The sequence below is a fragment of the Peromyscus eremicus genome, chromosome 22 (assembly GCF_949786415.1).
Source record: "Peromyscus eremicus chromosome 22, PerEre_H2_v1, whole genome shotgun sequence".
Taxonomy (NCBI): domain Eukaryota; kingdom Metazoa; phylum Chordata; class Mammalia; order Rodentia; family Cricetidae; genus Peromyscus; species Peromyscus eremicus.
Genome location: NC_081437.1, coordinates 28,783,305 through 28,807,183, shown reverse-complemented (window position 1 = coordinate 28,807,183; position 23,879 = coordinate 28,783,305). Strand labels below are relative to the sequence as shown.

Sequence of the window (23,879 nt, the reverse complement as noted above, 5' to 3'; positions counted from 1 at the left end):
CCACCACCAGTCTGCTGTCCAAATGGACATGCACCGTTTATTGCAGTTACATGAACGGGCCCAGCCTGAGGCTTGGTTGGCCGCTGTCTCACAAGCTCTCAGCCGAGTGCTGTCTCAGATCTGACCCCCACCCCCCCACACTCCCCCCCATCATATCCGGCCATTACGTTCCGGCAACAAGTTCCGAGATGAAACACAGGGCACAGGTCTTTTGTCTAACTGAGCCACCAAGGAGCCTCGTCAGCAGCTGGAACATCGTTGAGGTAAATAAGCACGGAGTCCTAGGAAAGTGTCCCAGCCAACACGTGGGAAGAAGGCTGTCCCAGGTGTCTGCTCTGCAAGCCAAGCGTGACTCTACTGACCCCAGGTCAAGTTACGCTCGAGTCCCAGCTACTTAAACCATTTAGAAGAGCAGACATCAAGCCCTGGAACACCCTGGCTGAACCCTACCAACTTCCAAAAGAAGTTTGGCCCAAAAGAAAACAAAAACAAACAAACAAACAAAAAATTAAGAGGAATCCTGGACCTAGGATCCTACCCCTCGAAGAAGTGGAGGCACGTAGCCTTGATCCAAGCTCCCCTGAGCTACCAGGGTTTGAGAAAAGGCTGGCTACATCTACACCACCAGCCCAGAGAAGAAGCAAAAAAGCAATAGAGTTCATAGGACTCCTTTATATTAAAGTTTATTACATCTGCAAAAATCTACTGTACAGAACCCATTGGATTAAGTAGCGTTTTGCCAAAAGCAAAAGACTCTCACTCTTTGGGAAGCTTTTCTGACTCCAGCCTGGGGGCAGGGCCCGCAGGAGCTGAAGGTCAACTTGGTTCTCAATGGAGGAGCCAGTGTGCCAGCCGAACTCAAGATGTGTCTTGTCAACTTCCAGGAGAAAGGTGACCAGAGATGGTACCAAAGGTGGGAGAGTCTTGGGCAGCCTGGCCAAGCCCTCCCCCACCCCCCAGTCTTCTCCCCTCCTCCGTCCCTAGACGGCGCTCTTAGGAGTAAGTTCTCACACAAGGCTCTTCCAATGTCGCAGTGGCCCAGGCCACGGCCATGGCCCTGAGTTCAGACACACAGGCATGACTGGTCAAGAGGTGGTTACCCCATAGCATCCTGGACTAGCCAGCCTACTTCTGGACCACCAGAAAATGGGGCACCATACAGATAGTCCATACCCTGTTGCACGCGTGAGCTGTAGATAAACTTAGAGAGAGACAACACACAAACTAAGCCTACATTTTGGCATCCGGATTTGGTTCTTCTAGGTTAATTAAAAACAAAAAAACAAAACAAAAAAAATGTCTTAATGACCCTGCTGCTGTCTCCTGAATGTGGATGAGGGAAGCAAGATGAGGGACACCAGTCAACTGACTTGCCTTACCCCAGAAGTCAAGTCGACTGGGGGCTCTGAACAGAAAAACTAAGAGGAAAACATGTGCAAAAACAAGTTGATATCTAAGGTAGACTTCCCCCACAAATGCGAAGTGAATTCCAAGGAGCCCTGGACTCCGTCCCCTACCACAGCATGGCCAACCATGGGTAAGCGGTCTCTATGGGTAAGTGCTATGGCGTGGCAGCCGAGGCCCCTCTCCTGTCCCCCTGTATCGTCCAGCCATAATGGGCCATCTAGGTCCAAAGCAGTTGGGTCCCCTTTCTCTCCAGAGCCGGGTCTCCTCCGCTTTGGAGAAACCAAGTCAGCATAGTGGACATCGGGGTGTGGCTGTGGTAGAAAGGTCAGATGCAAGAAACCCTTTGCGCCCAAGCTTCTAGGCAGAAGTCAAAGAAGTAGAGTGGATTCCCAGCACACCCTGGGACTGCTCGGGCAGGAACAGCCGGAAGGAAGGGTCTGGGTGCTGAGGAGGCGACACCGTGGTGGGGAGGCCAGGGCCTTAAGTTTTTTTTTCACAGAAGAAACGAGTGGGAGCCTAGTGAGTGGCAGGGGTCGGGGTAGGGGAAGAACCATTCCTCCATCAGGCATAGAACTCCTCCTGCTTGGTGGGTTTCTGGTAGGCACCTCCATTGGCTTGTTTGGGCTCCTCCAGGGAATAGCTACCCTCGTCCTTCTTCTTCATCCGGTAGAGCATGAAACCCACCAGGCACACAGCAAAGATGAGCCCCACCAGGCCTCCAGCAATGACACCTAGGGAGGGGACAGAGGCTGTCTCAGATCAGCGGCTACAAGGCACACAGCGGCAGTCTCTCCCAACGGATAACACAGGAAGCGGCCTGGGCCATCCAGACTCATCCCTTCTCCTTCCCCACCCCACGGCTAGAGATGGCTTCCCCCTAGAAACCCAGGCCACCCCAGAGCCACAGCCTGCCTTCTCCTACCTACTTGAAAAAAAAAAAAAAGACTCACCTCCCAGCACTTCCTTCCTGTCCAAAAGGCCCTGAGAGGCCCCTGTCGCTCCTTCATCCACTGGGGCCTGATTCCGCTTGTCCGGCTCTATGGCGGCCACAGCTGTGTTCTCCCCAGATGTTTCAAAGATGAAATCCTACAGGAGGGCAAGTCGGGATCAGGTCAATGGAGCCACTGACACAATAACAACCTGGAGCACGGCCGCCATACCCTGTTGGGGTTCCCTCCCACCCCACTTCAGACATACCCAAGCTATGCTAGCAGCATCTGTCATGGTATACAATCACGCTCGGGACCCTGGCTGTCTAAGGCACAGAGACCACCCATTTTTGTATGAAAATCCCATGATGCTCTAGAAAAAATTCACCCTGGTGTCACTTTAGGTGACCAGCTCCCGAGTGATGTCTAAGAAGCCTACTATTGATCTAGTAATCAGTCTATTTTAAGGCAGGAGAAAGGCAGGAACCTGTTACCCTATCACTGTGGTGAGCACTACAATGTGCTTTACAGGACAAAGGGGTGTTAGGGTGCTGGGTGACAGATGCCAGGTACTAGTTAGTGGCCACCCAGGAAACACAAAGCCACTCACCTGCTCTCCGGAGCCCTCCCCTGTGGGAAGCTGATTGGTAGCTCCATCCTCGGCAACCTCTTTGATAACGGAAGTACCTCCGTCCGCCACGCTTGGAGGTGGATGGTCAGGTTGGCCAGGTGCTGTGGGAGCCAAGGTCTCCCGGAGGCCAGGCTGCACGTCTCTGTGGGGATGCGATGTGACAGGTGCCTGGGCTGTGGTGGCTCTGGCTGTTGAGGCCCGTTGGGTGATGGGGAGCTGTGTGGTCTCCCTGGGCCTGGTGGTGACCCCCACTTCCTTGTCCCGAGCGGTGAAGCTAGTGTCCACTTCTGAGACCAGTGCCGGCTCTCCCGCCTCAGGCTTCTCTCCAGCCGGCAGGACGGCGGTGGAGGCAGCCGCCTCGGTGTCCCTGCTGGTGGGCTCTGGAGCGGTGGGTGTGGTTGTCAGGAGCCACACGTCCTTCCAAGTGGAAGAAGTCTGCCGTGACAAAGTGATGTCTGGCAAGGCACCTACAGGGTCAGAAGTGGGGGTGTCAGGGGAGGGAGGTCCCCAGGTGTCAATCAAGCCCAACAAGTTCATACTATGAGGAGACTGGGGCCTGAGTCCCCCAGGCTGAACTCTGAAAAACAGGCCAGAAAAGATGCCCTTTGTAGCTTCCCCTGCCTGGGAGCAGCCTCTGCTGTGAGCATGGGATAAGGCACCATGGATGATAGGACTCGAACCCAGGACACACATCTACCCTGCCCTCTTCCCCAAAGACCTAGGAGCACATGGCTGCAGCCTACCTCCTATCTCCCAGCCCTTTGCTCTGGTTCGCTTCCCATGGCTACCTTGACTTCCCTTCTAAACCCCACTCCCAGCCCCAGCCCCCCACCCCCTGACCTCCCTTCTGGGAGACCTCTTAGGTTTGCTGCAGCTCAAAGCCTTCTCTTCCCCAGACAGATGCTATCTAGGGGAGGTGAGGGCAAGTCTACAGTCAGCTGACGCCGTGCTACCAGAAAGCTCCCAATAGCCTCTGGGGCAAAGTATTCCCATCTCACAGATGGAAACACCAAAGGCTCAGTGGAGTCAAACTCCTTCTCCAAGGGTTGTCTCTAGAGGCTGCCCATGGCCTCTGGGAGCCACCACACTTCTCTGGGGGTTTCCCTTAACTAAACTGTTTGCAGCTGGACATCATTCTTCCCTTTGGCCTTGTCCTTCTTGACTCTGACAGCTGAGGACGGGATGGAGAAGAAAGGGGGCGCACTAAAACTAAGTGACTGTCTGCTCACCCACTCCAGCCATGACCTGTGGCGTTCTCAATGTTCCGGGTCAGCCTTACCTGTGCCCGAGCCAGAGAAGTTGTCAGAGTCATCCCCGGAGCCATCCTGGTCTTCAGGAGGCACATTTACGGTCACAATTTGCTAGGGAAAGATCAAAGAGGAGTTTTGAGATGAGGCTTGGCCAATGCCCAGCATCCCTGAGTTCCCATCTTAGGCAGCCCAAGAGGCTCAGCCAACCATCCCAGCAGCACATGCAGGAAGCAGCCATTACATGTGGCTCTGGGGCTCTCAGCCCCCCCACCCCCGGTCTTCCTCATATCCCCGATGCTGTAACAACCTAAGCTGATGCCAGGTGGAGGGGCAAGGGATGGGGACACGGTCCTCACCCCTGGATGTCTGTCTACTCAGGGAACCCACCCTGGGAACACAAGCTGTGATCCCTGGGAAGTCCATCCATTGATTCTACCCCGAGAATCAGGCACCGGGGCCATCCGTGGGGAGCTTTGACACCACCCCCCCAGAAACTATCTGTACTTAGAAAAATCAGTGTCCCGCTGAGCTAGACGCTAGGGTGTAGGCACAGCAGCCTCAGGTGTGAGAAGCAGGGCCAGGCCTGGCATGGTGGAGCTGTCTGTGCTGAAGCAGCTCTGCCCACACAGGGTGGCCCCTAGGCCTGGTCACAAGGACCGTTTTCTCAGCCACAGGAAGGACTGTATCCTGGTCTTCTCGGTGAAGAAAGGACGGGGCGCCCTTTGGGCTGGGGACAGTGGAGGCTAATCTGAAAGGCTCCTGCATTAAGGAGGCTCCAGTGAATGGGCAGTAGGCCTGGGACGGGCTCTCCCTGGCAACAGCAGCTGCAGGAATGTGGCCCGCCTTGCTGCCTCCAGCTCCAAGGGGCTGCAGGTGGTGGCCCACAAACACAGTCCCACAGGCCTGGGGCAGGGGCGGGGGATGTGGAGCACGGCCCCCCAGCTAGGCACGCTGGGAAAGGGGCCGAGAGTTGGGCCCATGGCTGCCCCCAGCACTGGTTCCAGGACACCAGGTACAGAAGGCCCAGGTAAGCAAGGGATGGGGAGGGGAGCTATGAGAGCCCTGCTGGGCAAGGAGCCGACCCCCAATAACCCAGCTCAGTACAGACCATCTTACAAGGGCCCCAGCACAGACCAGGACAAAGAATGAATTTAAAAAAAAAAAAAAAAAAAAAAGACAGTACAACAGTTTGGGAGGAGTAGCGCATGCCTACAATCCTAATACTCAACAGGGAGATATAAAAGATTGCAGCAAATTTGAGGTCAGCCTCGCCTACATGTGTCCTGGGCCAGCGGAGTTAGATAGAGACTCTTGTCTCAACAAAGCAGAAAAAGAAGTACATCATGGTTCAGCCGAAGGCCCCAGAGACCCCCTGGCCTCTGTCACTCACCAGCTGAGTGGCCTTAGGGATGTCCCTACACATCTAACGGCCTCAGTATCCCCATCTGAAAAATGGGTGCCAGCGCCAACAACAACCGCACTACAGAACGGTCACAGAATTTCTGCGCGAGCGAAAGAACACACAGCCTTGGCAGGTAACAAGCGTCCGTGGCCGTTGTTCTCAGTAATGAGTGGGGAGCTGCTCGACTTGTGATAAAGGACTCTGGGATTGGTGGCAACCCCTGATGCCAGGAGGCCCACGTGGACAGGAGAACACAGGCTCAAGGTGGAATTTCGAGAGAAGAGTCAGGAGGAAGCCAGTTCACCGGGAGCCTCTACAGTCCAGGCAGAGTGGTCGAGCTGAGGCTTAGCACTAAGGAAACAGGGTCACCTTGGCCCCGGAAGCTTGGCAGGACCCAGACAGTGCTATTGGCAGGAAGAGTCAGGCATGGCTGTTGGACCCATGGGGGAAGGCTACAGATGTGTAAGCTCTACTGGTTACAGGGGCCGTTTCAGCACGTGTAGGAGCTGGTAGGCCAGGAATAACATTGAACTTCCTTTAGAAGTACAAAGCAAAAAAGCATGCATGCTCTTCTCCCCTGGGACAAAGGTTTTGAACTTAGGCCCAACTTCATTGACAGTTGGTTCGCTGTGGCTCAACTCGGCTGAGCAGTTACAGCCCCACGCCATGACCCTTTAATACAGTTCCTCATGTTGTGGTGACCCCGACCCATAAAATGATTTCGTTGCCACTTCATAAATGTAATTTTGTTATTGCTATGAACCGCAATGGAAACGTCTGGTCTGTGACCCACAGGTTGAGAACCACTGCAGTAGACCAAGATCATTGTGGCCCATCCACAGGATAGTCAGAATCCATCCCCTCACTGGGTGTCAGCCCACATCCCATCTACACTATGCCAGGTGGTACCCCAGATTTCCTGTGGTAGCCTTCCCTGTGGCTGCATCCGTGGAGAACAGCACCCTCTAGACAGGAAAGACCCCAAGATCACAGTTTCCGCCTCATTCTAGGTCCCAACTCTACCCTCTCCTAACCCACGGACTCCCTCCATGGGATGGCAAGCTGGAGATGGAGCAGAGGTCCCAGATCCAACCAGAACAGCCTGAGTCACACACACCAGGGGTGCAGACCTTGTTCAAGGTGAGGTAGCTAAGTCTGCAGTGATACACAGGGGTCCAGGCAAACATAAGGCGGCTAGCTTCCTCTCTTCATAGAGAAGTGCCAAGAGTCAGCAATTTCCCAAAAGGGAGGGGCTTGTCTTAGAGCTAGATAAGATTGGGTCTTCACAGGGAAGCAATTTGTTCCTCCGGCTTTGCTCAGCTTCTTCCCCTATGATCTTGTCTACACAACAAGCTTCTAAAGCAAATCTCTACTGAAACCAGCAAACCAGGTCCAGGGCAGGGAATGCGGGGGTGGGGGTGGGGGTGGGGGTGGGGGTGGGGTGGGGGTAGGGGAGGGCAGCACACCTGTCCTACACGCCCCCCCAACCTTTGCTAAGGGAAAGAGAAGCAGCTCCCTGACTGCCCCACCTCCACCCTCATTGGAGACTTTTCATGATGGTATCACGATTGAAGGAACAAAGAAACTTCAGCCCGTGAAGAGATGGGTGTGTGTGGGGGGGTGAGTCTGAACCGGGACTTCCCAGGTCCCAGCTGACTGGAGTTTTTGATGCAAATATGATTAGAAGCCTATAGTGTTCCTGTGGACTTATAAGGGCCCTCCTGAGTATCACTTCTGACCTGGGTCCTTCCAAGACCGTTAGGGATGTCTAGGGATAAAGAAACTCCCACCGAGTCACCCACCTCTTGCCACTCGGGGAGGTAAAGGCAATCAAGCCAGCCTTATCTTTCTCCCCCTCTGCCAGCTTCAGGAAAATCAGCTGTACACCAAACAAGTCAAGAATAGAGAACGGAGCTGGCAAGACGGCTCAGCAGGTAAAGGTGACCTGAGATTGATGCTGGGACTCAATTGAAGAGGAGAAAAGATCCTTCTAAGTAGGCCAGACCTCTTCCACATGCCTGCTGTGGTACACAGATACCACACATGGATACTGGTGTACACATACACAATTTTCAAATCACATAGCAGAAACCTCATGGCAAGAAAGATTTTCATGGCCTGTGCTATCGAACCCAGGGCCACTTAGCTCCCTCTCACTGAAGCACAAAGCAGAGAAGCCAGCTGATTTGAAAACCCAAAGTCCGAGGTTTGGGCTACCTGGAAGGATCATGGGAGCAGACATATGGGGTATGGGCACAGGGCCGAAGAGAGGTCAATTAACACCTCTGCTTGGGGCATCCCCTGGGGCTGTGTAGTAAGGACCCTGGTGAGACGCGAAGGCAGGGACCCAGGCCAGGAAAAGAGAGGCAAAGGCCTCAGGCTTCCATAGGGCTGGAGAGAATGTTCACTCCTCACTCTGATTCCTATACCTCTCTCCCCTGCAGCTCCTCAGGTCCGGCTGAGATTAGCATCTCTGTTAGATAAGAAACAGCACCTCCCAGGGTAAAGGACCTACCCAAGGCCATCCAGGCAACAAGTGTCCCCACACTCTAGTACTCCCTTCCTACCCCACTCCACAGGCCTAAGGACCATCTCTCTCCTCTGGCTGAGTTCATCCGTTTCAAGCAAAATGGTTCTCTGTTTCTTCACTACGGCTGTCGCACCAGGAAGCAAGAGGAATGCTCAGCCCTGCCTAGCAGCCCAGGTCGGGGTACCAGGCACACACTGGGTCCTGACTCGGCCTGGGTCAGGACAAGGTCCAGGAGAGAGTTCACCTGCAGTTGCAAGTCACTGCCAAAGAGCCTGTTCGGAGCTGTGGGCAGAAGGCTGGCTGGGATGCTTCATGGCAGCCTGGAGCCACTTCCTGCCAGCTCTCACACCCACACGGACTGGAAGGAAGGCAACCCTCCATGGCAGTCACTGCAATGTGATGGAGCCCTATGTCCTGGCTGCCTGGGGCTGAGGGTATTCTGTATTCCAGCACGTTGTCAGAATATCCTTAGGATGCATACACCTCAGCTGTTGTTAGCAAGTGGGTGTCTCCGAGAGGGTCAGGGATTACGGGCTTTTTGGAGCGGATGCCCATCTGCCCAGCCCCTGCTAGTCTGCCGCCATCAGGTACAAAGACCCACAGCTTCCAGTCAACACCCTCACACACTACCCATGTCACCTACTGTGAAACTTCAGTGGTATCTAAATCACACGGCCCTTAAAAAGCATTTCTGACGCCATAGGGCTGTATAGTTAATATTTGAAGGGTAAAGCACTATCTCCAAGCCTGATGATCTGAGTTCCACCCCCCAGCACCCACACGGTAGGAGGAGAGAACTGACTTCCCCAAATTGTACTCTGACCCCCACATGCATGTGCACACACATACACACAAATATGCACCCGCACAAAATAAAAGAATGTAATGAAAGAAAAAAAATTTAAGGTTGTGGAATTTTGATATTTAATGGATTCCTTAACTTCAAAAATCTGGAATAATCCATCACCTGGAAACTTGGGGGGTTATAAACAAGGTCAGAAATAGCCTGGTCTTGACCCTAACAGAGCTCCCAACACATACCCAGTGGCCCACTCCAGGGGCTGTGTGAAGGAGAGAAGCCTCAGGGGCTGGGATATGAAGAGCCCCAGTAGACAATCAGACAGTGGGCAGTGCTGGGAACTTCGCTTCATGGAGTGGGAAAGAGAGGCAGAACTCCGGGTTGTCTGCGGCCGCCTGGTACCATAACAGAAGCCCCAGCTTCTGTGGGTGGGAGCCGAGTCATTGAATCAACAAGTCCCATTAGTCACAACATCCAGTGACAAAGAGCTGCTGTTATCAAAGGACTTGGGTCACAGCCATTCCCAAGCAGCCTGGATCCCAGCTAGTCTGGGGCCTCCACACCTGTTCCAGAAGCCCGGGCTCCAGTCACATGGTCTCTGTCCAATCGACACTGGGGAAGTCCAAGGCTACGTGAGCCCCCACAATCACACCAGGATAAACACCTTTCCCTCTTATCCAACCAAGACTCGACTCCACGGCAAATACCCCAGAGGGTTTCCAGTAGGTTCACAGTATACAAGAGATCTACCCCCACCCCCCGCCCCAGTGTCTTGGTTAGACCTATGGGTCTAAGAGGTATGAGTAATTCCTCTCCCCCACAGAATTCACAGCTCTGGGGCGCTGAGGACTCTGAGCTCCAGAACTAACTCTAGGTTCCACCTTCCTCTATACAACTGGGCACGTGACCTGAGAATGACATCCAGGGACTCCCAAGAACTACCACAACATCAGACAGTACTTCCTGCTCAGGGACTGTACTTCATCTGGAAGAGGCAAGGCTCCACTTAGAGGTGCCATGGCCGGGAGCTGAGGGAGTCAAGTTCACTCCACTCCAGTTCCCTGACTGAACCCAGTGTTCAAGCCACCCAGCAGCAAGGGAGCTCTGTAAGCCAGCGCCAGGAGCAAAGCAACCTGGGAAGGCTCTAGCTTATTCTTTACTTCCGATGCCTTCACTCTTAGCAGACAACCGCCATGGTGCAAGGAGAGCCTAATTCACCAAGGAGCTGAGGGAACATCCAACCTTCCAAAGGCTCTTAACCCACCAAGCACGGACCTCCTTCCTGCCAGGGCCTACCAGGAACAACCTTGTTTTTCCCAAGTAGCTGGCTTCCTGGCCCAACATCTTCACACTAGCTGCCCCATAGTGTAACTCCACGGACCTCAGTGGGAGGATGCTGGCGACACTGAGCTATCCCCAGGGGGCCCCAAAGGTAAAAGGTGGGCCTCAGGGGCAGCTGTGCTACGAGATACAATGTGTCTCCAGGAGCGTAGAGAACGGACAGGAAAGAATGTGGCTAAAATCTCCTCCTATCCTGGTGTCCTGCAGCCTGGGGTCTTGACTACTCTCCTCCCCACAGTTACCTTTCCCTCTGGTCCTGCCTGAAATGCCGGGAGCATGTAGCAACAGGGTGAACTGTCCCAGAGACTCTCCAAGGAGGGTCTCTGGGACAGTACCAGATTTAGCTCAACTATTCCTACACTGGGTGTCTGGGCGGCACCCTGTGCATCTCTGGACCCGTTGTGTGGGTGTAGGGAATGAAGTGGCTTGATTGGATAATCCTGAATTCTTTTATGGCTCCCACAGGTCACGCTGGGCAGTATGTGATGATCGGAGGCCAGAGATCTGTGCTAGGGTGATGCCCAACCCCTCACGTCTCTCAGAGAACTGAGAAACTATAGGGAGGCCTCAAGACCCAGAGCACAGCCCCCCACCCCCCACCCCCAAAGCTGCCTCCAGGAGGGAGGGCCCCCATTGGTGCCTTCAGGCAACACCCAAATTTCCGGCTGACAGGCACCATGATTTATCAGCTTTCTTTCTCTCCACCAACAGTCAAGCTGGGGCCTGCAGGGAAGGTGACTGGTGACCCAGTAGGGAGGGAGGGAGAGGCCCAGCCCAGGGTGGGGCCAAGGTGAGGACAAGCAGGTAAAAAGGAGTGTCAGCTGCCTAGCTAGAGAGCACAGGACCCCAAAGCACCTCCAAGGCCCAGACCCTGGCAACACTTCCAGACAGGACCAATTTCCCAGAATCCCCTGGGTGCATTCCCCCACAGCCCCCCACCAGCAGTCTCCACTGCTGCTGGACTTCTGCTTATCCTCTGTGTGTCTTGGGGATTCTTGGGAATGAGCAGAGTGCGAAGACAGTATTCTTTCTTGGTTGTAACGACCCCTTCTGGCCAGCATATCCCTTCGGTGGAACGTCCAATGGCAAACCGAGGTCAATGCCAAAGCCAAGTATGGCACTGGGCCCTTTCCCTGCACCATACCTCCAACCCCAGTGCCCACAATAGGTCAGGGCCACTCGAGTACCCCAATGCCCACACCTCCCTGCGGGCCTGGCACCTGCCCTACAATCCACATGCCAGGACTAGTCTCTGAGCAGGCTCAGCTGAGAGCCGGGTGTGGAGCTGGGCCTGGAAGACCAGTTCCTCCACAGCTCCCACCTACCATAGCCCAGCCAGGACAGGCAGGGCGAGATTTTCAGTCCGTGTGGAGCAAGGGCACCTGGCCCAGGCCCAGCCAGCCTCTCACCAGGTACTGCTCCTGGAGGGAGCCAGACAGAACCAATCCCCCCCTCACCCCCACCCACCCACCCCACCCCCTCGGCACTTGTCAGCCACCTCTTCAAGTCCTTTGGCCCTGATCAGCCAGATGTGCTCAGAGAAAACGAGAAAAGCCAAAATAGCAAAACGGTGTTTTACAATCTGGGCTCTTGTTTCTTGGAACGAACCTGACTTTGGGCTACCCATCTATACCATAGGGATTTCACAGATCGCAAGAGGGCTCCCGGCCTACGGCTTGTACACCACATGTTCTCTGGCTGGGGCGGGGGCGTAGGGGGGGGGGGCGGTGTGTCGAGGGGGTGGGTGGGGGGCGTCGAGGGGGGTGGTCTGGCTCACCCTCAAGGGGCAGCCAGACACAGTGGCTGAAGCAATGGGCAGCAGACCACAAACATGACATCCAACAGTGGTGGCAGGTGGAGGGCAGGGGCACGGGGCACGGTGACTTGATGTCATCTCTCGCCACTTCCAAAGAGCATTTATGGCCCAGGAGGCTGCTGGAGAGGTCTGGAATCAAAGTGTCTCTGGGTAGCCAGCCTGTGCAGATGGAAGGGATAGCCAAGGCATTCTTGCATTGCCCCCCCTGCCCCGCATCGTGCTGACCCCAGGCTATCCTAAAGAGAAGCTAAGGGTCTTCTCAGCTTCCCTTGGGCACAGCTTGCTGGTTAGGGCCAAGGGACTTGAGAGATGTCTGGGGGGTAGATAGTAGTACAGGAACCCCCACCATGATCACTCCTAGGCTGCCAGCACCCCAAAACCTGCCATCTAGCTGATTATAGACTCGGCAGGGCATGGGGGCCCAACACCTGTGTCACATAGACTTCTCTGGCCATTTGGCCCCTGAACTGGCTAAATAAAGGATCCTCGAGTTTCACAGAAGCAGAAACTACAGTTTTCGACACACCACCTGTAGCAGCCAGGGCTCCAGCTGGGAGGTTGGGGACATGACTCCAACCCTAACCACCGAATCTCTCTTCTTGTGTCCTGTGGTTGTGCAATGCCCTTTTGAGAATCAAAATGCCCCGTGGGAGGGGCTAAGGGGTGGGTACTAGTCATTCACATTATCGCACAAATCTGTTTCCTGTGGGGGAGGGGCTCGTTCTGGAACTGGGGCTCTGCAGTTGGGTAGGAGCTGCAGCAGATGGGAAAAGATTCGAAAAGGGAGACTAGAAGAGACCAAGAGCAAACTTCTTTAACCTCTGTCGGAACGCAGGTGACCGTAACACCATACTCAGGACATACAATAAACATCTCCTTTCCCCTTGAACTACAAGATGCCTGTGTCTTCTCCCTCTCATGTAAAGCACAATTCAGACTGAAACAGTCACCGAGGCCACTAGGAAACACACAGAAAGCAGAGCATGCTGGGAGTGGTCCCGTGGCAGGGTGGGCTAGCCTGAGGAGGAGGACTCTCCTCCGAGAGGAGCCTACGTCTGAAAGGGTGGGGTGGGTTCTTGAGTTCCTGGACTGGCCCCAGTCCACACAGGAACCAAACAGCCCAGGCCCTTTCACTGACCTCTCACAGCCTGAGAGGCTGGAGGGCTTGGACAACCCCCACAGTCTTTGTAGATGACACAGAGGTGACACAGGGAATATGGGAGCAGCCTTCAGCAGCCTCGGTCCTGGGGCCAGCAGTAGGTGGGAGGAACTAAGGCCCTGACCTAGACTGTAGGGGTCACGTGACCCAGGCTGTAGGGGGTCACGTGAAGCGGAGGAGCAAATCTAGACCTTAGGAGATCGGTCATCGGCAGCCACTGTGTCTTGAGTAGTGTGCTGGGTACCGGTTCGGGCACTTTCCCTGAATTAACTAACCTATCTTGAAAACCACTTTCCGATCCTAGGGCCGTACCCATCTTGCACAATGTGGAAATTAAGGCAAAGGGGACAGTCACTTGTCTAAGAGCACACCAGGTGTCACACAAAGTGGAGAGAGGCCAGGCAGATTTGCCCTGCTGGACCTTAGCCATCAGCACAATGCACACACCACAGAAAACAGCCTTCACTGGCATTGAGTGAGCTCAGGGGAGGGGCCTACACCCACCTTGCACTCCAGCCCAGCTATGTTAGCGTCTACAGGGAATCTGCTTCCTCTCAAGGTAACCCTTCAGTGAGAAGTTCCACGCACAGCCAATGGCTCCCTACCACTGGAACCCTGCTCTCCTGAGCCCCCCACCCACCCAGGTGCCCGGGTGTCTGTGTTCCCCTGACTTCCTCCTGCTTTGCCAGCCCAGCCCACAGAGCTCAGGCCAGGATCCAGCCTCCTGGAGAGCCTCACTGAAGATGAAAGTCTGGTCTGTCAGAAAAGGCTTGGACTTCTGAGGAAGAACAAAAGCTGTGTTTGCAGACCCCGTGACATCAGCATTCCTGGGACAAGCCCAAAAGAAGGGCCACTCACATGAAGATGACCCTGCACCCTCCTGTGCAGGCACAGCCACTGGGGGTGCTGTACACAGTAGGCCATACTCAGTACTCCTGTTGACTGAGCCCCCCACCCAGTCAAAGAGAGAAGTCCAACCACTTCTTGTATTCACTCATTTTTTCAAAGCCCTTCCAGGCAGGATATGACGGCCCCATTTCACAAATAAGAAAACTGAGGCTTAGAAGTAAAGAGTTACGGGCAAGATTACATAGGAACCAATAAAGCCAGGATGCGAGCCGGGCGGTGGTGGCGCACCCCTTTAATCCCAGCACTCGGGAGGCAGAGGCAGGCAGATCTCTGTGAGTTCGAGGCCAGCCTGGTCTCCAAAGCGAGTTCCAGGAAAGGCACAAAGCTACACAGAGAAACCCTGTCTCAAAAAAACCAAAAAAAAAAAAAAAAAAAAAAAAAGCCAGGTAGTCCAGATTCTACCCTATACTTCTCGCTAGCCCAACCTGGGTTTAGACCAGCCAAGGTAAAATAGCCAGCTAATGCTCCAGGAGCCCCTTATTCAAGCCTCGAAGATTTGAGTTAGCTTGGATTCCCAAAGGTAGGCAGACCCAGACTTCTGTGGAAAGGCAGGTGGACGGTGAGTCTAATGTATGCCCAGCCTGTCCTACCTCACATCCACCAATGGAGTCCTCAAGACCAGTTCTAGGAAGCTACAATCCAGGCCTGCCTCCTCCTGGGGGTGGAGGAACAGAGGGAACACTGTGCCTACTTGGAATGCCCTTCAGAGTGTCTTTGGGGCAAGAGCAGGAATGTAGACAGAACCTAGAGACCACACAGCCCACAGACCAAGCCTGGGGCCCGGACGCAAGGACCCCATCCCTCCCCAACATGCATTCTGGGAGAAATGTGATCCCAACACTGCACCACACCCCCTCAGCTTTCTCTGGGAGAAGCTGAAATGACGTCAACTCCCACAACGGTCTCGGCGGCGGCGGCTCCTTAGACACTCTCCAGCCTGGGGCCCTGCGAGCTCAAACCTGACCCCCATATCCATCTGGAACTCTCCTAGGAGCCTAGACCTGCAAGGCCTGGGTGCTTCCGGGTCAGCAGCGATGCCAAGCAAGGGCTGCTGTAGAAAATATCAGAGTTATTGTCACTTTGTGCCTCTCCGATACAATGAAGTCCCCAACCAGTGAAGCCCCAGGAACATCCTTAGCCACTGCTTTTACGGCAGCCAAGGACAAGCACAGGCTAGACACCACAGGTAGATACCAGCCCCTCAGATCCCCCCAAAGAACCCCCATCCTAGGGAGGAGTGATCCTCACTCTACCCACCTACCCCAAGGCTAGCGTATCCTGTGTTCACAGCCTGCTAGTTCTGGGTCCCCCCTCACCTGGCCAGCCCGCCCAGAGGCTATAGGTGAGCAGACACAGGCATGAGGCCCAGCTGTTGCCCTTAATGAGACAGATGGGGTGGTAGAAGAGGGGCCTCTGTGGCCACAGAGCTAGGACAGACCCAAGTAGGAAAGATTACGGGTATCTCGTCCCTGTCAGTGTACTGGAAGGGTTCTCTTACCATCCCTGGACACAGAGGTGCCCAGGAGACAGAGATGCCTGGTTATCTTGTACTTCCTCAGGAAGTACATCTATGAGACCCTCCCCAAGGACTCAATAGCTAGAAAGCTGGCAAGTCTAAAGCATGAAAGAAGCCTGATTCACAGTCCAGGCTCCCAAGTAGCTCCTACGGTCTTGTGGAACTCTGAGACAAAACCCTCCAGCTGGCCAGGAAGACACAGGAAAGGGCTGTTACGAGTGCCCTTCACCACCACTGTCTCTGGTCTAGTATGGTGGGCCCACTTCACCGATAGGCACTTTCCCTTGGTGCAATTCCTGCATCCCCAGCAGGTGCTCAAGCCAAGTTGGCACTTAAGGCAGACTCTTCCTGGGACAGCCGAGACCCAGGTGGCACCTGAGACACCCACAATTCCTATGACCACAGCCAGGATAGGTCATGAACACCTGAAGTCATGAACTCCCCTTTGTCTTTCAGCCGTCCCCCCCCCCAGGCCTGTCTTGACTCACTGCCCTGCCCCACCGCGTGCCAGTGGGCACCAGTGGGTCAAGGTGGGTTGGGTGAGTCTCCAGGGAGGATTCACGGGGCCTGGCATCGTGACTCAGCTGATGAGCGCAGCGATAAACACGCCCACCTGCCCACTGCCCCAACCTGCCCGGCACAGCTTTCATTCCTGCTGATGAGCGGACGTTGGGGAGGGTGCCAGGATGCCTGGGTGTGGGTGCAGAGAACATCACCTGGCCTCCACCCCCAGCCTGACCTTGCCCAGAGGCTTCATCCACTCCGGTTCCCACAATGAATGCCAAGGGCACAGATCTGAAAACCTGCCTCACCCCCATCTCCACAGTGGTCTAACCTGAGACCTTCTCCACCCTACCCCCTCAGCAGTCAGTTGTCCCTGCTGAGTCCCCAGAAGCAACAAAGACAGAAAGAGCAAAAAGCCGGGTCACCTTCGCTCAAGACAAGGTCTCTCTGCCAGCGCATGACCCTTAGACATGGCAGTGGGAAGGAAAAAGTCCTTGAGCAGACGTCACAGGCCCAGAGGGTCAACTACTTCCCCGGGGCCACAAGGAAGTCAGGGCCATAGAGAGGAATAATTTCCGCACGCTTCTAAGCCAGGGACACAAAGAGCATCAGACGTGCAGTTATGAAGGGGGAAGACACCCAGAAACGGAGAGGGAGCAGCAAATAAGAGGTGACCAATGTTTCCCAAATGTTTCTACCACTGCTGCAGAACCCCAAGGAAAGCCTGATGGTGTGAGAACAGCAGGGCTGTGCAGGCATGGATGGCCGCAGCCCCTGAGCATGCCTGTGTGCCTGAGTGCACGCACGGCTGCAGGCCTCAGGTGAGTCACTGGGCAGAACTTTTCCCAGGGCTGGAGGCCAGAGGAGCATATCCTCTCTATATAATTAGGCAGCCCACGAAGCCATAAACACCAGGAGACAGACTGAGACCCTTGAGAGGCTCCCAGTGGAGCTACCTCGAGAAGCCTCCGAGCTCCAGAGTCAGCAGGAAAAGATCCCTGGGCAAATCTCTAAAAGGAGAGCGAGTCTACCACTACCAACACCACCACACCCGCCTGTCAGTGGTCCAAAGATTTCCTACTGAGTTCTCCCCAGTCATGTTTAACTTGCCTCCACTTGCAGGCTGCCCCAGACCTCCTGACTCTCCAAACACACAGCACATGCCAGGCAGCAGGATGCCCCTCCTCCAATACCCACCCCTTGTCAGGGCAGGATGCCCTTCCTCCAATACCCACCCCTTGTCAGGGTTTCCCCAACACCGACAATGAGGAAGTAACCTGAGAAGGTCCTGTAAAGCAGGTAGCAGTATCCTACCCAGGCAAAGCAAGCCATCCCAGAGGGGACTGCCCAGGGGCCTCCGATGTCCATCTGGAGCTGAAATGTCACCAAGTTCAGGGTCTCGCTCCGAGGACCTTAGGTCTACAGTCCATACCTGAAGCTGCCTGTTTGTGATAAAAGACAAACGCCCGTGCACTTCTGGCTCCTGTCATTCTCGATAGAAGGTTCTCGAATATGCACTCCCACCTAAAACCCAATCTCTCCTGGAATAGCCCACAGGGAAATGACACCACACTGACTCTGCTCCAGAGCACAAGGTCCTGGAGATGAAAATACTCTCTCTACAGACTTCCTGTTCCAGTATCTTCCCTCTGCACACACTAAAGCAGGCTCTCGGAGGGAATTTTCCAGCCCAACACTTCAAATATCAGTGGATGGTGGAGAAAAGGCAATTAGGAAACAGTATGTTCTGTGTGCTTTGGGACTAGAAATAATTTAATGTCCCAAATGCTCCCCCAGCCTAACCTGGCGTTGGAAAGAGCCAGGAGGAGAAGGCAGTGTAGGAGCCAGGAGTCTTGGGTCTCAAGCTACCCACTTGTGGCCAGGATACCCACCTCCCAGGGCTTACAAAGGCTCTACTAAATCTGTAAGTGTGTCGGGATAAAAGACAGCATAAGTTGGGTGCTGCCTGGGGAAGGCAGGCAGGCAGGCAGGCACTGCCCAGACTCCTTGGTACTCGGTCACCAGCATGCGAGCTTTGTGTAGCCCCAGGTGCACATTGCCCACTGTCAGGACCCCACACTGTCTCCTGACCTCAGCTTTCCATGAAGAGCTCTTGCCTGTACCCAAACAACCATCAGGTACACACAGTCAAGGCCCAGGGTGTTGTCCAATACTCAGGATTTGCCCAAAGGCACATGGCAGGCCACCTCATCCCGGCCAAATATCCCCTCTACGCAAAATGCTCACAACCAAGAGTGTCCAAGTCAGACCTGGAAGCACCACACAGGGCCTCACAGGGTTCAGGCAGACCCCGTGTGCAGGGCTTCTTGGGGTTGTAGACATTGGACAACTCTACAGTGTATTCACACCATACATATACATAAGTGTATGCACAAGCACACACATCCAACCACACACCAAAAGGCCCGTCTCTGCCTCTTTCTTCTCTGTGGAAGGGCTGGCCTCTGTAAGCCATCTTCCTCATTTAAAACATGTGGCGATGGCATACATCATAAAGGCTTAGGAGGAAAGACTGCGTGGGACTGTAAGGAAAGGTACCAAGCCCTCCCTAACAGGCACTCAATAAAAGGTAACCCTTAACTATTATCACCATCTACCTTTCCCCAGGCTCTTTCATCACAAAGCACTTTCACACCATCTCTTAGGAAATGGATACGCAAATGACTGAATGAGGGCAGAGAACAGGTACAGCGATGTCTGTTCTGCGGATGAGGACAAGCAGATTTGGAAGTTAAGTGAGTCACTTAGGATTACACAGTAAATGAGTGGCAGACTTGAGCTGCGGGTGTGGGGCGCTCCTTGATCCAAAGCTGTGTCTGAAACTGCCGAACAGTACAGACTCTTTCTACAGCTAGATTCTGTAGAACATAAACTAAAACATACACTAAAGCGAGGGAGACAAGACCTAAGCCTGGAGTCACAGTCAAGGATAAAGAGGAGGACTCCCAGCCAGGCACAGCGGCTCATGTCTGTAATTTCAGCACTTTGGAAGCCGAGGCAGGAGAAGAGCTAAGACGTCCAGGTCAGGCTAGGCTAGGCTACAGAGTGAGAATTTGTCTCAGAACAAAAACAAAGGCAGGCCTTTGCTCATTGACACATAGAGTGAGCTAGCCTTGAGAGTCCATGGTAGCTGGAGCCTCTAAGTCACAGATGAGACTAGGGAACTGGGGCTCCCGCTGACAGGTGCTTCCTAGCTCTGTGGACATCTCTTCACTGAGGGAGGTCCCTAGGTCCTTCACCTGGTCAATGGCTCTTCATCACGCTGGGTCCAGGACCTTAGGGGCGGCAGTTCCCTCTTGTCCATTCTACGACCACGCTGCAGCGGTCTCCACAGAGATCCACGGGGGATATCAAATTCACACAGCCTGACAGTTACCCAAAGGTGAGAGCTTTCTTTTTTTAAGAATTATAACCAATCTGATTTGCTTCTCAGCTTGCTAAAAACAAATTGGAATTGAAGAGAAAAGCTGTTGCCCTCGGGAACACCAGGGTCAGTTCCAGCTACCAGAGACAGAGAAGGAAAAGGGCATTTAAGAATTCAAACCACCAGGCACTAGGGCACAGTATTCTTCAGAGCCACATGGAACCAGGAGACTGCTTGACCAGGCACTGTGACGAGGAGGACCTAGCAGCAGGAGGGATTAAATACACCTAGCATCTTACTGTTGAGGATAAAGGAAAAGGGTGTCAGAACCCTGCTCAAAGTAAGAATACTTTGTAAAAAGCGGGGCAATGGTGTCACACACCTTTAAACCTAGCACTTAAAGTCAGAAGCAAGTGGATCTCTATGAGTTCGAGGCCAGCCTGGTCTACACAGTGAGTTCCAGGGCAGCTAGGGCTACGTAACCAGAAAAAAAACAAAAAAAAAAAACAAAAAAACGATACTTTGTAAGGAGGCTGAAATTTTAACTCACTGAAAAAAAAAAGTCTCACTACCGCGATGATACATTCTCAGAGGATTTCAGGAATCCAAAATTGTGCTGCAATGCTGGGGGAGGGGTGGATGGGGCCGTCTAGAAAGTACTGCAAAAACCAAGCTTTCCCGTCATTCTTTCCAGGCCCTGATCCCCACCAATGTGTGTTAATGAGGTTTTCCTGGGGCCCATCAGGAGCCACAGGTAGGCTAAAAGCAGCTCCACCCTCCCTGGGGAGCCCAAGCCAGCAGTGACATCACCTCCAAAGGCCGAGCCGAGCCTCCCCCACTCCGCCAGACCTCAAGGGAAATGTCTCTACTAGTCCAAATAATTAAGGAAAGAAAGAGAAAAAAATAGCAAATAACTATTCCAGAGTGGCTTTTTTTTTCTTTCCTTACATAGCAGAAACAAAAGACCATGGGGACACACACACTGAGGGACAGTTTGAACCTGTTCCAGTCTCCCGGGAGTGGTTCCCAGCAGCCTCCCCTTGCTCATTCACAGGCAGGCACCCAAAAGTCACTCTATCTCACTGGTCCCCAGAGGTGTTCTGACCTGCTTCCCACAGGAGCTAAGGGAGCCCTCAGAAGAGGATGAGATCTCTGGCAACTTCTCGGTATCTGCTTCCATTTTAAGTAAATCCCAATTGCCTTCATTATTCAGAAGAGAAAAGAAAAAAAAAAGGAAGCTCTGGAAATGCCCTCACTCTTCCGCACCCACTTCTAACCAAACATGGATTTTTTGCTGAAAGAGTACAAACAAACCAAACTTTTAAAATAAGAATAAGAAGAAAGAACACCCTTGCCTCCAAGTGGGAGTCTGTCCCCAAGGCTCAGGCAGTGACTGAGCTCAGGCTCAGCTCAACCTCTTCCCCCAGGAAGCCTTCCCAAGATTGTAGGTCCCTCCGGTTGAGACAATTCTGCTTCCTAGGCCTCGTGTCTCCCTAAAGGGTCCAATATCCCAGACCAGAAAGGCCTTCTGTTGCGGTACCCGCTCCTTACCTAGAGCACAGGAAATTTCAGGAGACATAGTCCACAGAGAATTGCCACCTCCAACTGCCTACCCGGTATTAATAACGGGAGCTTGAGGGCCCTAGCTGACCTCCCCCAAGACAGCAGGAAAGCGACCACCACCTCTCCAGACCCTGGCTGGAAAGAAATGCAGTACCACATCTCTACTACCCCAGTGAGGCCTCACATTGGGCCTGGAGAGTAGAGCCGGAGGTAATGCCAGGCGGGTCAGGGAAGCATGCCAATGCCAGGCGGCTCCACTTTCTTCTTCACAGTGGTAACTTTGATTCCAGGCATAATCTGAATCCCACAGAAACCACAACCCTCAAGAGCAGTTTCTTGGACCTTAAAACCAGGAGTGCACCGGAGACTCAGTTCGGAAACCATATCCCTCCCTGAGAACCCTGATTCAGCACCCCACAGACAACCCCTCCCCCGCCCCCAACTCATGGGCAATTTGTTAAGTATCGAGGTCCTCTCTTAAGACTCCAGAGTGATGGAGCCACTGGGAAGTGGCGAAGACAATGCCCATTAGCAGTGATCGGGGACGTGTCCAGGTGCCACTTTCTATGTACAGGACCTGGGTGTCTACCAGCGCTCAGCTCTGCTTTCCTGTGCACGTGTCTCTCTTTGCCAGGACTATCAAAGTTAAGCAGACCAGATGTGGCGGGGGAGACTGCCACTTCCGGAAGGGATAAAGCCAGAGGCTCCGCACCTCGCCTCTGCCTCTCGGGGGGGAGGGTCAAGCCGGCCAGTCGAAAGGACCCCCCGGTACTCCACAGAGGGTGCAGGGGCTAGGGGCGTGGACACCCGGCGGGCAGCGCTGACACCTGGCGGCGGCCCAGGACCCGGCCCACGTCAAGGGCCGGCGCTGCGGGGCGGTTCCCAGGGAAGGGTTACAGGGGCCGAGAACAAAGCGCCCCCGTTGGGGAAGGCGGGCTAGCGGACGGCGGCTGGGGCGGGAGAGCACTTTCTGGGGACCCTCGACAAGCTCTTTGTCGGCCAAGTCGCTCCTTAGAGAGACCGACCCCCCGCCAAAGGTGGAGGGCTGCATCCTCCCCAAAGGCCTCCCCCCCCCCCCCCCACAATCGCCAGCTCCACGTTCGTCCCTCTTTCCCCGCGGCCCTACTGGGCGGGCCAAGGGACCCGCCTTCCCTGCGCGCGGCTTCAGCACAAAGCCGAGTCGGGGGAGGGGAAGAGCCGTACCGGGGTCCACTCGCGGGGAGGGTCCCCAGCGCCGGCCATGCGGAGGAGGCCCTCCGGGGGGCAGCACAACTTCAGCGACCCCAAAGTTGGGTTCTGAGGGTCTGTAGCATTGTGAAGCCAACTTCCCGGAATCTCCCACTGCCACCTCGGCCCTGCTCACCTGGGACAGCCAGAGAAAAACTCAAGGGCCCCGCGCCACCCCTCCTGTGTCCCACGCACAGCCCTGATGCCGGTCCCTCCGGGGATCCGCACGTCCGCCCCCTCCCGCTCCCGCTCCGGCTCTGCTGCGCCCAAACTTGTCCCGGTGCAAAGGGCCAGGCGCCCGGGCTCCATGGCGCTGGGGGCGCAGCCTGCAGTCTGGTTTGAATTAGGGTCTGCGGAAAGGGCGTTGTGGCCATGGCTACTGCATCCCTCCCGGGTCACTGGCGGAGGCCAGGCCGCTGAGGTGGCCAGCGAGACGGCAACGGGAGAGAGCGAGTCCAGGCGCCGCCGCAGGCCGGCGGACTCAGACCCATGTGGAGTCGTTTTACTTAATTGAGCGCCGGGAACCAGTGGAGGCTCCACTCTGCGGGACGCCCCAGCCCCGACCACGAGCTTCGGGGACCTGCGCGGCACCCACGGACCGTGGAGGGAATTGGGAGAGGAGTCCTTATTTAAGGGCTCACCATCCCCTGGATCCGCCAGGCAGCGCGGGAAGAAGTCCCCGCTCCCCTCCCCCTCCACGTGCCGCCGCCTGCATGGCATCGGCTGGTGGCGAGTCCAGGCTTCCCGCCGCCTTCCAGCCCTGCCCCGGGCCACACTCACCGGGAGGACAGGCTGCAGGCGCAGCGCCAGCGCGCAGAGCCAGAGCCAGAGCGCCGCGCGCCTCATGCTGCCCAGACCGGCGGCGGGAGCTCGGCGGGCTTGCTGCACGGGTCGGAGTTGCGGGTTGCGCGGAGCTGCGGGCCGGCTCTGCTGATTGCGCGGCGCTTTGCTGCTGTCCCGGGCGCCTGCCCCAGCGCGCTGCTGTCCTGAGCGAGGGCTGCAGGTTCCGCCGGCTCGACTCAGCTCCCGACTGCCAGATTCCTTCCTTTGCGCTAGGCTCTGTCTGCTTTGGCCCGCACCTCTCCCGCCGAGCTCCGCCTTATAATAAACCTACGGGCTCTTAGCCGTTGCAAAAACTAGCCGCCCACCCCCAGCTCCGCGGGCCTGGGTAGCCCCAGTCCCCACCCCCTCGGGCCCCGCCCTCTGGACTGCCCCGCCCCTTTGGAGCGCCCCACCCCCGGGGATACAGCCACACCCCCGTCCACGCCTCCTAGGACCGAAGCCCACCCCGCTCCTCAGCTCCCGCGGGTCTGAGCCCCGCCTTCCTTCCCTGAGCACTGGTGCCGGCAATCTGTGATTCCCACGTCGTGTCTTCCTTGATCCCTAGCTGATGGAGACCCAGATGCACCCGCTACTACGGCCTGGTCCCGAGTCCGGAGGCGCTGCCCTGGAGAAGGGCGATTGCTGGTCCTCCGTGCGCGAGGCTGCAGCGCCCTCTGGACGAGGGCGCC

The 23,879-nt window shown here is 55.2% G+C and overlaps 1 protein-coding gene across 1 annotated transcript; it reads right to left on the bottom strand.

Moving 5' to 3' along the window:
* Positions 1 to 667: 667 nt before the first annotated feature.
* Sdc1 (syndecan 1) lies at positions 668 to 23,521 on the bottom strand. The gene is made up of 5 exons (XM_059248429.1): positions 23,149 to 23,521; positions 4,247 to 4,328; positions 2,947 to 3,434; positions 2,358 to 2,493; positions 668 to 2,138 (listed from the first exon to the last, which is right to left on the bottom strand). The coding sequence occupies exons 1-5, from the start codon at positions 23,212 to 23,214 to the stop codon at positions 1,969 to 1,971; spliced, it is 942 nt and encodes a 313-aa protein (XP_059104412.1). The 5' UTR covers positions 23,215 to 23,521; the 3' UTR covers positions 668 to 1,968.
* Between the last annotated feature and the right edge of the window lie 358 nt (positions 23,522 to 23,879).